This window comes from Ipomoea triloba, chromosome 5 (assembly GCF_003576645.1).
Source record: "Ipomoea triloba cultivar NCNSP0323 chromosome 5, ASM357664v1".
Lineage (NCBI taxonomy): Eukaryota > Viridiplantae > Streptophyta > Magnoliopsida > Solanales > Convolvulaceae > Ipomoea > Ipomoea triloba.
Window position 1 is genome coordinate 18,277,107 of NC_044920.1, and position 14,571 is coordinate 18,291,677.

Below are 14,571 nucleotides of genomic sequence, written 5' to 3' on the forward strand. Positions count from 1 at the left end.
TTAAAATCACAACTCACAAGTGGCAAATTTGGCATATAATTATTGATTTCATGTGCATCATTATTCTAGATGAGTTTCTAAAAATAGAAAAATTAGAAATCAAAAGATTCCACAGCTAGCTGAAAAGTTTTATAAAGAAAAAAAAATTAATAAAAAAGTTAAATGTCGACTCTTTTATTATTTCAATTAATTTAATTTAATTTATGAAAGATAACAGGCAGATCACACCGAAATAAATTAATAAATTCACCACGCCTTCATCTTTCACCATCTTTTTGTGATTATAAAACTTTATTTTCCCAACCCAGGCTGAAAGCCTCCTCCTTCTCCTTCTCCTTCTTCTTCGTTCTTCAAATTCTTCAATTTCTTCTTCTTCTCCATTCTTCTTTCCTCAATTATGCTTGGTGACCCCGGCCAAATGATGAGCAGCTCCGGCGGCGGGGGAACTACCGAAGCTGCGGCGGAGAGCGGCTCCGCCACCGCTGCCGCCGCAAGTAACAGCGGTGGGAGCAGCGGAGCGGGGGCCGTGCCCGGTGGAATATTTGGCGAGGAAAGCGAGAGAAATTCCGGCGGAAATCGGTGGCCGAGGCAAGAAACTTTAGCTTTGCTCAAAATTAGGTCTGATATGGATGCCGTTTTCAGAGACTCCAGCCTTAAAGGCCCACTGTGGGAAGAAGTTTCCAGGTAGCTAGCTACAATGAAATGAAATCATAGCTCAATTTTCTTTTGCTCAATAAGATCCAGTTGAACTAATGAATTGTTATGAAATTTGATTTTTTAAAATTTAAATTTTACAAAATTCAGCAGACTTTTTTCTGGATTTTATTTATGTTTGTCTGCTAGTACATGTACCAGCTGCTTTAACCTAATAATTATTAGGTAATTAATCTGAATTTAGATAGAAATTTAATGATGAATTCTTAATTATTGCGGTTGTGATTAATGAGAGTTTAATGTTAGTTAGTGTTTATTTCATGTGGAGATTTAATTTGAAGGGGAAAAAAAAGTTAATGGAATTCAATTCAATTCAATTCAAAACGATAAGTGTTTGTTTAATGTTTATTCAAGGAAAATGGCGGAGCTGGGATATCATCGGAGCTCGAAGAAATGCAAAGAGAAGTTCGAAAACGTTTTTAAGTATCACAAACGGACCAAAGAAGGCCGCACCGCCAAATCCGACGGCAAGACTTATCGCTTCTTCGATCAGCTCGAGGCTTTCCACACTCCTACACCGGCCCCGCCGCCAATGGTGGTCACGGCACCGGCTGGGAATCCTTCGCGGCCGGTCGCGGCGGCGATGCCTCATCAGTTTACTGTTTCATCGGGGCAAAACACGAGTCCCGCATTTCCGGCGCCGTTGAGGGCGGCGTTTGCGCCGATTCCGGCGGCGAACAATGCGGCGTTCCCGGCCGGGAACGCATTGTCGTATTCGACGTCGTCGTCGACGTCGTCCGACGAGGATATCCAGCGGCGGCACCGGAAGAAGCGGAAGTGGAAGGAGTTTTTCGAGAGGGTGATGGGGGACGTGATCGTGAAGCAGGAGGAGATGCAGAGGAAGTTTCTAGAAGCGCTGGAGAAACGCGAGCGAGATCGGACGGTCAGAGAGGACGCCTGGAGAGCTCAAGAGACGGCCAGGATTAAGCGCGAGCGCGATATTCTCCTCCAAGAACGATCAATGGCTGCCGCCAAAGACGCCGCCGTGATTAATCTCCTGCAAAAACTCTCCGATCAAAACAACAACGTACTACAAATCCCCTCAATAACCAACAACTCAGATCCAATAATCCAAATCCAAGTCCAAATACCGGAAACCCTATCCACGCCGCCGTTAGCCCCACCGCCGCCACTCCCGCAACCCCAAGAACCGTCGCCGATATCCGTGGCGCCACCGGCATCAATGCCATTCTCAATCCAAACACCGACACCGGAAAAAACCGCCGCCGGCGAGAATTTCACTCCTCCGCCGCCGCCTAGCTCCTCCCGGTGGCCGAAACCCGAAGTGCAAGCGCTGATAGACCTCCGGACAAGCATGGACATGAAGTACCAAGAGAACGGCCCGAAAGGGCCGCTCTGGGAGGAGATATCCGCCGCAATGCGGCGGCTCGGCTACAACCGAAACCCGAAACGGTGCAAAGAGAAATGGGAGAATATCAACAAATACTTCAAGAAAGTAAAGGAGAGCAACAAGAAACGGCCCGAAGACTCCAAAACCTGCCCGTATTTCCACCAGCTCGAAGCTCTATACACTACTAAAAAGGCCAAACTCGAGATTAAGCCCGAAAGCAACCCAAACACGGCCCGGCCCGAACTCGCAAACGGCGACGACAACAACGTCGACGATGACGGCGACTACGACGACGACGAAGACGACGCCGGAGGCTACGAGATTGCCGCGAACATGCAGTACAGTTTAGCTCAACAAGCAACCCATTCACATGAAGAAGAAGAAGAGAGAAAGTGAGATCTAAATCACGTTTTGAAGGCAAATGGCGTCGGGAATAGCGAGTGGGTCTAACAGATTTTGCAGAAGGATGTCAGAAGTGGGTCAGAGTTCAAGAATTCCAGATTGGGTTTCAGTGAGTAAGGTGAAAAACTCAAAAACAAAATACATTTTCATTTTCCCTTTTTTTTTTCATAATTAAGTATATTATATTTAACTAGCGATTAGTTTTGGTGTAACTTAATTTCCAATTTCATAAATTTTTTATTATTTCTCAATAATAGGGGAAACAAATTAAAAAAGAAAAGAGAGTTTAGAGAGTTCAAAGAACAAAAAAAAAAAAGAAAAAAAAAAAAAGAGAGAACAATCTTAATTTGTACCCTATTTTTGTTCTTCTTCTTTCTGTTTCAAGGTTGTAAATGTGGTAATTGGTTATTCAATGGTTTGTTTTATCTGTTTATTTTCCTTATTTTTATAATTCCCTTTTGTACTTAGTTCCTTATTCAAAATGACTTATATACTCATTATTACGTCACATTCTTATCAATTATGTACAATATTTTTTTTTAAGAAATTATCTACAATCTTATTCTGTAAAAATTTGAAATTGTAATTAAGCCCTCGAATGTTAAGAAAAATATAAAAAAATTTTGATTGAAATATTATTCATGGGTTCGAGGACTGATTTGGTGACTAACGACTTATCTCCTCTAGCACCCACAGACGACAGAGATTCTAGAGTTAGCCCGCATGGGTAGTTCAACTGATCGCAGAGCCGCAGAGATGAAATTTGTCACAAGAAATTGTGGAGTTCTTGGAATTTAATAAGAATTAGTCTAATGTATAAAAAAAAAAATAGTATTACCTCCGTCCCATTTTGTTTGTCTGATTCGGTTAACGAGGCTTGACTGAAATTATTTTTAATTTAATTTTTCATAATATTAAATTTAGTATTAGTATATAAAATTTATATATTTAGAAACTACATTAAAAGTACTATTAAACACAAAAAATCAAATTTAAAAATAATTAAAAATTACTAAAGAAAATAAACAATAAAGAAAGAGTTGGTTTGACCAATGAATAGTAAACCGGACAGGTAAAATGGGACTGAGGGAGTATTCAATTCCTATTGAAAGTAATAGTATATTAGGATCCTAAATTGAATAATTTTTCACGACTAAACAAAACAAAACCTACCTGTCTCATTCTAGGAAATAATTGCCAGCTAGATCTTAGTTGGCAAGGGTGATGGAATTTGATTCCTCATACAGGCTAGCTAGGGACTAGCTAGAAGGCTGTTGTTGTGTGAACCAACTTTTAATTATTGTCCAAAAGAAAAAAATAATAATATGCATAAAATATGTAGAGATTGAAATGTTTAGGTGAAGAAAAACAAAACATTATTATTAATGACTATATATAATTTATTTAGTATATTACTGTAGAAGGCAACAGAAAAATTTAAGCCATCATAAAATAAAAGTTTTCTCCATCTATATCAATATAAAAAGTGTGAGACATGTGGTGCAGTAATAATAGAAAATAAATCTTTTTTTTAGAGACAAAAAGAAAAAGAAAAAGAAATCTAGACTTTGTGCCGCACATGCATTTGTTTGTGAAACATTATTGATGTGAAAATTTCTGTCACAAATTCACAATGTTGTGCTGTCCTAGGAATAGTGGTGAAACTGAAAACAATAAAAAGAAATTGCCTTTCTCGGAATCAGCCACATTAATTACTCTAGCTTCTTGTCCCAAAAACAATTTTCCAATCTACCGTCCGACTAGCACCTCCTGCAATTATGTGTAAAAGTTAACATTTAATTATTATTTTTAATATGTAATGATAAATTTTGACAAATCATAATATTTAAATTGACTATTAAAATATCAAAATTGATGTTAAGAATATTAGGATAAAAAAGTATTCACTCAAATGGAAAGAGTCTGATCTGCATAAGCATATGATCAAATTAAACGTCTATATAAAGTTATAAACTTCACCTCATCAGAACTTTTAGTTTTAAAAATTCTTTTTTTTTAATCATTTTTTTTCCATTCTTCATTATATTTTGGTTTTTCCAAAGACAGTGGGTTCCACTTGATTTTTTTTTTTAAATGATGATTGAAATAAAAAGGCAGATGGGATCTATTAATTCGCCTTTTACAAATGGGATATTTGAAAATGTTTTCTATCTCCACTTATTTCTTTTCGTTCTCCATTTGAACACATTTTTAATTTTTTTTAAATATTTTTTAGAAAAATAAAAAGTTTAAATAATAAATGCACCCGTTTTATTTAGGCAAAACTTGTGTGAGACCGTCTCACGGATCCTTGTCCATGAGACGGGTCGAGTCAAGATGAAATGTAATACTTAAACTAGCAAATGTAATACTAAATCAAGTATAAAATGTTTATTACTTATATACAGAAAATGTAATACTTTTGAAGAAAAATGTAATACTTTTATATTTTGATGTAAAAATATTACAGTTTCCTTTATAAGTGTAACATTACTTATCAGGAAAAATATAATACTTTTGATGAAAAGCGTAATACTTTTACATCAAAATATAAAAGTATTACATTTGTTCTCAAAAGTATTACGCTTTCCCTTATAAGTACCAAACATTTTATTCCTGATTTATTCAAGTTCGAGTTCAGGCTCGAACTCGAGTTCGATTTTGATTTTGAGCTCGAATTTAACCTGTTTGATTTTAAATTCATGTTTCAATTAAAAATAGCTATAATATTATATGTATATTACACACACACACATATGGCCCGCGAGCAGCTCGACGAGACACGAGCCTAAGACATTAGAACTCGAGCTCGGCTCGATTATTAAACGAGTCGCTCAAGCTCGAGCCGAGCTTTGACCGAGCGCCTCGCGAGCCGCTCAACTCATTTACACCCCTGCCTTATATTATTGTAATATATATTTTTCTTTAAAAAAAATAGCATTTAGGGCCCATTTTGAAATACGAAAATATCTTTTAGAAAATGATTTATTTTTTAGAAAGCATTATCCATTACTGGTATTTGTTTGAAAGTAAAAAAAGTCATTTTCTGTTTATGTAGAAGTTAAAAATTTTTATTTTTATATTTAATTCATTTTTTTTAAACATGGGCATAACTATATTACAAGTTTTTAAATGTTAATTATTTTAATATGATAATAATTATTATATATATATCAAAATAAATTAAAAATTATAATAATAATTATAAAGATTAATAATAATTATAATAAAAAATGTAAATAAATCATTTTTAATGTATAATTTATTGTAATAAAATAAATGCATAATTGATAAGTATAATAATTCTAAACTATAGAAATTGAAGTAAAAAAATACACGTAACTTAATGTTTTTTTGAATTATTTTAGTGCTATGGGTCGAGTCAAGATTTTTTTTTATTTTTATTTATTTTTTTTTATTTTTGTGCCACCCGACCAAATTCATATTTTAATCAAACTCTCCTAGTCTAGTTCAAACAATAATTGGATAGTTATGCCACACCAATCTACCTATTTGACACTACTCAAGGTGGGAGAGAACGAAGCTTGAGTTAGGAATATGAAAAATGTCTTCAAGTAAAAAATGTTAGAGTTTATTACCGAAATGGTCTCTCAACTATTGCGAAATTACCAATTTGGTCCTCGAAAATTTTTTGTGCCTAATTAAGTCCCTCGACTTTGAAAATTTTAACCAATTTGGTCCTCCGTTATTTTTGCCGTTAAACATCCGTTAAAACCGGGATCAAATTGGTAATTTTGCTATAGTCAAGGGACCAAATTGGTAATTTTGCTATAATCATGGGACCATTTCAGTGAAAATTTAGTTACCAATTTGGTCCCTTGACTATAGCAAAATTACCAATTTGGTCCCAATTTAACGGCAAAATAAACGGAGGACCAAATTGGTTAAAATTTTCAAAGTCGAAGGACTTAATTGGGCACACAAAATTGTCGAGGACCAAATTGGTAATTTCGTAATAGTCGAGGGACTATTTCGGTAATAAACTCAAAATGTTAGAAGATATTTTATGTCAATCAAAATGTGTTTTAAATTTTAATCAAAATGTTTATTTTTCGTTGACTTCATTTTCGTTAATAACAAAATATTGAAAAATCCAAAAAAGAAAAAAGAAAAGAAAAGAAAAGACTTCCAACATTCATTATCCGAGTTTACAAATGTACTCTTAATTACTCCCTCAGCTCCATTCTATTTTGTTTGACTAGTTCGGTTAACGAAGTTTGACTAAAGTTATTTCTAATTCAATTTTCATAATATTAAGTTTAGTATTAGTATATATAAAATTTATATATTTAGAAACTAATTAAAAGTACTATTAAACACAAAAAATCAAATTTAAAAATAATTAAAAATTACTAAAGAAAATAAGCAATGTAGAAAGATTTAGTTTGACCAATAAATTATAAACAGGACATGTAAAATAGGCTAGAGGGAGTTTAATTTTATTGTAACTTTCACAATTTAACTCTGCTTGAGTAATAGAGAAAATTAAAATTTTCAACAATTTCAAATAAAACCTTTTAATCTTTTAAAGTATGGTCGTTGTAAATACATTTATTTGTGGATATTTATCCTAGTTTTTCTCTTTCATGATTGGATACAGTTATCTCATTATTGTGTGTGTGTATATATATATATATTTATTTATTTATATTGTTATCTAATAGAAATGGTTCTTGAATTTTGGAGTTCAGTTTACTCTTTTCTCTCTTCTTCTCTATATTGTTATGAGTATACGATTATACAATTTCACAATATTCACACCAAAATACGTTGTAATTCACAGCACGAGTGCTCTATGTCTTCGATAAATGGTATCGCTCTCTTCCTCTCTTCTTGATTTCATCAGCCAATTATCTTTGGATTTAGGGTTCATTCTCAGCAAGCCATCAATCTATTTTAAGCCAATTATCTTTGTATTTGTATGTAGTCTATATTCATATGTCACCACAATGTGTGTGTGTGTATATATATATATATATACATACATACATACATATTTGTTATTAGCTCTGTCTATTGCCTAAATACCTAGAGCCCATGATTGGGGATTAATATATAATTATGTACACTAACTGTATACTTTATGAAAATCAGTTCACGGTATTAGGGGGAGATATGAACACAAATTTAATAGAATGTCAAGAAATTTCATGGAATGGAAAGATCTTCATTATTTAAACTCACGCACTAGTTAGACTGAACTAGAAATTCAAAAGATAATCAATTTGTAACTTTAGCAAATAATCTGCCAAATACATCTATTGATCATACTGATCATAAAAGAGTAACTAGGTCCCATATACCTTCCCCTACTTGGACCAAATATATCTACTGATACTCCTTGACGTCAGAACTGTAGGAGACATATCAGTGTAAGAGATGATAACCATAATACTAGATCTAGTAAAGAAACTTTGTCACTCTTGAGATATCTTGACGAATTATGTCTTGAAGACGTCCGTCTAGAAGACTAAAATACCAGTAAACTTATAGGCATACCACATAATCATAATATTAATTGGGGATGCAGAATGACAAAATCTGAATATCATTGGGAAATGACTAGAATATGGTTGACTTAAATATTTCCATGAACTATTATAGAATGAGAGAAATTTATGTAAAAATATTATAGTTGTCGACATCACAATTGTCTTTACAAATTGATCTCGGTTTATGAAATTTGGATCCAGAGTTAGGCACTAGAAACGCCATCACTGATATATATATATATATATATATATATATATATATATATATATATATATATATATATATATATATATATATATATATATATATATATATATATATATATATATATATATATATATATATATATATATATATATATATATATATATATATATATATATATATATATATATATATATATATATATATATATATATATATAAATGCACAATTAAGGCATAGCTTAACTCGCTAAATAAATGTATTATCTTTATAATAGATATACCATTGAATGTTAACCATGTTGGTTACAAATGAGTGTTTGTACAAAAGAGAAATAAGAATAATGAGGTGGTATGAATGTGTGATATAAAGTGAGTTTTGTACTCCAAGGGTTCACGCAACGACCAAAATTAGTTTTGATCAAATACGCTCTCTCACAATAGATGTCATAAATTTACGTTACATACATTATTGGCAGTAAATAACAATTCTAGATATGCAACTAATATCTATTTGGAAAATTCCCTGATGGATATCGTTGAATTACAAATGTTTTGAGATGATTTGAAATGGTTAATGATTGACTGAGTATTTTTCCTCCTGAAGAGATAATTTGCAAATAATATGTGCTGCGATAAGCTCCGTGCTGGTCCGAGATAAAGCGAGCGCCCAACTCCCACCAAGAAGGCCATATTCACGGTGGAAGTGACCACCAAGAAACTCAACCACTATTTTCAGGTTCACCCCATCCATGTCTTGACCAATCAGCCTCTAGAATCAGTGCTGAGGGCCTCGGGGTTGGCCATCAGGCTGGTGTGGTGGTCCATGCGCTTAAGCTAGTATGACATCTAGTTCAAGCCAAGACCTTCTATCAAGGGGCAAACACTCGCCGATTTCATAGTAGAGTGCACTGCCCGGGAAGCCATGGAGGATGCCCAGAATGAGGAGGAAGAGTGGTGAACCCTATCAATAGACGGGTCCTCGAGTGCCAAAGGATGTGGAAGAGGGGTCGTCCTTATAACCCCCGAGGGCTTCCGAGCCTTCTACGCGCTCCGCTTCCTCTTCAAATGGTCAAATAATGAAGTCGAATACGAGGCTCTCCTTGGAGGACTCTGGCTCGCATTGAACATGAGGGTTGAGAAGCTGAAGATAAGGTGCGACTCTAGGCTCGTGGTAGGGCAGGTCACAGGTGAGTTCAAGGCCAACGAGGATAGGATGAGGAAGTTCCAAGACGTGGTGCTGCAGCTCCTGGAGCAGCTCATACATTACGAGATCCTACATGTATCGAGGGAGCAGAATGCAGATGCGGACACACTCTCCAAGCTCAGCCAAGGAGCCCCCCCGAGCACATCTCTGAGATAGCCAGGATGGAAGACCTCAAGAAGTCTAGTTTGGAGGCCTACACAGTTCTCCTCGTGCAAGCACGGCCTGCTTGCTGGCTAGACCACCTTAAGGAATACAAGAAGATAGGCAACCCCCCCCCCCCCAAAACGAGGTGGAAGCCAACCTCGTGAAAAAGAAAAACCCCAATATACCTACTCCTCGGGGACATACTCTACAAGAGGTCCTACAATGGCACCTTGTTGTGCTGCTTGTACCTTGACGAGGATAGGTCAGTCATAAAGAAGATCCACGAGGGTACTTGTTCAACCCATCAAGGAGCCTACACCATGGCTAGGAGGGCAATCCTACAAGGTTACTTCTGGCCCAACATGGCTAAGGAGTGCATTGACTATGCAAGGAGTTGCTCAACCTGTCAACAGTTCTAAGTCGGTCCGGCCCGGCCAGCCACCAACTACACCCCGATCAGCTCGGTGATCCTATTCTCAAGGTGGGGGGTCAACCTAGTCGGAGCCCTATCCATGGGGTTGGGCAAGAGGAAGTACCTAATAGTAGAGGTGGACTACTTCACCAAGTGGGTGGAGGCCGAACCCTTAGCTAATATCACAAACGCCTAGTGTAAACAATTCGTATATAAGAACATTTTGTGCCGCTTTGATGCAAATCATCACTGATAACAGACGCCTGTTCGAGAGTAAAAAAATCGTGGAGTTCTATGCTCAGTGGCGCATCACACACACCCCCGTACTTATATCTTACCCCCAAGCCAATGACCAAGTTGAAAACGTCAACCATACCATTGTAGACGGCTTCAAAAAGAACTTGAAATTAGCAGGAGGAGCTTGGTTTGAGGAGCCATTGATGAGAGGAGGGAAGCTACAGTGGTCCGCATCGAGAATTACCAACGCCAAGCCAAGGCCTACCACGACAGGCGTGTTCAACCTTGTTACTTCCAGGTTGGCAACTACGTCCTACGGAGGTGTGTGGCCAACCAGCCCAGGAGAGGGGCAAGTTCGCCAAGAGGTGGGAAAGCCGGTACGTGGTAGCAACTATTGTCTGTCTCGGTAGCTACAAGCTCAAAACACCGAAAGGAAGGGCGATAGATAGAGTGTGGAATTCTAAGCACTTGCTCAAATACTTCTAATGATTTTATTTTTGTAAGGTGATCTGTACCCTTAACTCTAATAAAAGCAATAAAAATTCGCCATGAACTCATTTTCACTACTTGTAGAGAGAGGGTGGAGGGTATCCATCTAGCCTCTCCGACTACCCTAAGGGGGCGCGAGGTCCAACCTCCCTCATCACTTGACGAGAGAACTTAACGATTTAAGCTACTACCCTAAGGGGCACGAGGTCCGACCTTTCGCCACTCGACGAAAGAGCTTAACAGCCTGGAGTCAAATGAATAGAGTCGGAGGGTTACTACCTTAAGGTAGCACGAGGTCCGACCTTGCTAGCTACCCAACGAAAGAGCTTAACGGTTTAAGCTACTGCCTTAAGGTGGCACAAGGACTGACCTCACTTCCACCCGACGGAAGAGTACTTGAACCAAGGGATACCCTTGACCAAACAACTACATCCACTATAATTTAAAAAAAAAAAATAATCAAACTGCTAAAGCTAGTCCATAGCTGGATGTCTGACTTCCAAGTAAAGCCCATGTCCCAGGCTTGGGCCAAAGCGATATGGATATTCACCAAGTGTAGTCGAGCACGCCCAAGGATGTCATATGGGGACTTGAGCTTATCCCTCCCAAGGCATCCTAAGCCGGGGTAGTCCCGGCTAGAGGCAACCCTAGCTAGGTTAGCCTCGGCCAAGCGCGCCAAGAAGAAATTAAATGATTAAGAATGCACAAAAGAAGTGAGGTAAACTCATAATTCAGAAGGTTCATACACAAAGTTGAGGGTTTCAAAGTACATAGCAAAAAGTCACAAGCATAAAAGAGATCTAACCTAAAGCTCCCTAGGGGCATGCGCGAGGTGATCCATGTGCTCGGCAAGTGACGTCCTCTAGACGGGAGTTAGGGAGGGGTCCCTATCTTGCGCTTCCTGAGCAGTACCAGCGTGGGAAGAGGTAGTCTCTAAGGAGGGAGTCATGACAAATAATTATTCATGTGAATTGGAGGCGAATCTTTGGCTTAGAATTACTCTCCTTCGTTGATGAAGACTAACAACTCGGAGAGTGGGGGACTGATGATGGATATATTAAAAACGGGCTCTGACTCGGAGAGAAGGGGAGACAATTCGAAAGGGGACTCGGGCTAAACTCAAGGCAACCTTGACTAGAGAGGAAGCCTCGGCCTAAGTTGACCTCGACCTGGGCTAGCCTAGGCCAAAGGCAGCCTCGGCTGCGGTCGCCTCGGATTTGTGCGCTGCACACATGGACCACCAATTTTGGCGATATGGTAAGCGACTGGCCGACACCAATTAACCAATGCCTAGGCGAGAGTTTTGCAACATTGCCAAAAACAAGCCCATTGTTCTCCATATTCTTCGTTGGTTTCCATCGGGGAACCAGAATTTCTGGTTCCCAACGAAAACTAGTAAATCTGGTTTCCAATATGAAATCTAGTTTCCCAAATGGAAACCAAAAGTTTTTCTAGTTTTCTATGCCGGAAAACAAACAGCTTTGGAAACCATTTTTTTAAAGCCATTGCTCTTTTATTATTATTATTATTATAAATAAAATTGATTTTTTAATACAATTCTACTCATTTTTGGAAAATGGTCCAAATACACTAAGACAGTTTTCTGAAATGCAATCAAAACCAAACATGGGAAGGAGAAATGTTTTTTTTAGTACTATTGACTTTTTTACAATGTTGTATCTGTTCATAGCTACTTTCTCAACCTACTGAACCAAATAGAGTTTACAGTTGCCTCCACTGAAGCTCAAACCCACTCCCATCATCCATGTGAGAGTGTAAACCAGGACACCAAGTGCCACTAGACCACAAGGTCTTTGGCATATAAGGTTAATTTGATCCTATTAAAGTTATATACATGTGTGTACAATGGATCTTGTAAAAAGTTGTGAAACAATGCCATTTGTCTATCCGTTTGTTGATCTAATGTTGTAATTGAGATGATTCTTTTCTTTCTTAATGCGCATGGAGGGTTTTTCTTTTATTAAAAAGTAAAAAACTTTCTTCTTAATCTACTCTACTAATAAGAGTCAAAAAAATTTACGTAATATATATATATATATATATATATATATATATATATATATATATATATATATATATTATACTAATAAAAGCCAAAATTAGGCCTATAATGAGAAGAAAAAATGATTGTCAAATTATTAAATCAAATAGATGGTTCAAATTATTTAGATTTTATTTTTCCTTGATATTTTCAAATTTATCCTTAATTATTAACTTACTCATTGATTTTAATAAGAAATGCCTTAGGTTCGAACCCCATCCCAATCAAATTTGGCATAATTAAGTTCATCACTCTATTTTACTCTTATTAAATAATTAAATAAATTAGTAGCTACAACAACAAAAAATGATACACATGTATTTCTATAATTTAGAATTATGTGTCTACAATGCTTTTATTTGAAAAATATTATTCAATCAATAAATTAAAATAAGAGAAATAGTTTCATTAGTTATATTGTCTTTATTTTCTCCAATGCAAAGATTCTTTACATTCAAATTTATCAATTGATATTCATTACATTGTCCATTATCTTATTTTTACACTATCTTGTAATTAAATATCAAAATTATAATACAAAATTAAATCATGTTATATATTTATTTACCAAGTATTTTCTTAATACCATGAAAAATAAATAGTTTGAAGCTAATTATAAACTACTTGGGATTGGTTGACAAAGAGAGTATTCAAATAACCCAACAAATTGAAGCGGGATCACTCTATTTTACTCTTATTGAATTAAATAAATTAGTAGTTACAATAAAAAAAAAATACATATGCATTTCTTTAATTTAGAATTATGTGTCTACAATACCTTTATTTTTTTTTTAAAAAAAGTGTTCATTATCAGTAGATTAAATAAGAAAAATAATTTCATTAGTTATATTGTTTTTATTTTCTCTAATGCAAAGATTCTTTACATTCAAATTCATCAATTAATATTCATTACATTGTCCATTATGTTCTTTTCACAATGAGAGTATTCAAATAACCCCAAAAATTGAAGCGGGAAACTACCTCGTAATATCTTTTTGGACTATATCATATTTAAAATGTTCAAATTTTTACTACTTTATCTAATCTTATTTCTTAAACTAGAGATTATTTTATCCACAATAACTCATTCAACAATAATGGTTGAGCTAAATGAACCCTGAGCAGAACACCTAAAGGACTGGTATGCTTTTATGTTGATAATAATATGTAAATGTTAATTATATCATTATCTTACATATGCATATTTAAAACTCCTTATTAAAACTGTCAATGTAAGCCAATAGAACATTGTAACACACTTGATGCATGGAAAAGATGTCGAGACTACAACAATGCTGCAATCAATTTGGCAAACCTAGAAAATGAAGAAATTTAAAAATAGCCACCGTTTATTCATTCATTTATCATGTATGTAAAATACTTATTGTGCATTCATTAAATATATTAGAACTAATATAAATTTACAATTCATTTTCATCTTCTAGACTCAACCTACTTAGATTACAGGCAAAATCAAAATCAACCTTCACAACAAAAATACTTGGTATATAGGATGTAGTCACTATTTTTAAAAAAAATGTTTATGCACAAAGTGGAAAACAATTTAACTTGAAGGTTAATATCAATTCAATAAAAAAAAATTAAACACAAACGCACACACACACACACACAAATCAAGTACTACACTCAATCCTACTAAATCTAAAAATATGAACTTGAAAATGAACAAGTGCAAAATAGATGTGAAAATTATTGATGAAACTGGAAACGTTGTAACATTAATATTCGAACTACCTGCAGAATTATTGTTGTTACTATCATGTAAACAAGTTATGAAAATATAACAAGAGGTACTACTCATGAACCTATACATAC

The 14,571-nt window shown here is 35.5% G+C and overlaps 1 protein-coding gene across 1 annotated transcript; it reads left to right on the forward strand.

Moving 5' to 3' along the window:
- Positions 1 to 277: 277 nt before the first annotated feature.
- Positions 278 to 2,909, forward strand: LOC116020069 (trihelix transcription factor GT-2-like). The gene is made up of 2 exons (XM_031260532.1): positions 278 to 684; positions 1,069 to 2,909. Exons 1-2 carry the CDS (start codon positions 398 to 400, stop codon positions 2,459 to 2,461), a joined length of 1,680 nt encoding a protein of 559 aa, XP_031116392.1. The 5' UTR covers positions 278 to 397; the 3' UTR covers positions 2,462 to 2,909.
- Positions 2,910 to 14,571: the final 11,662 nt, after the last annotated feature.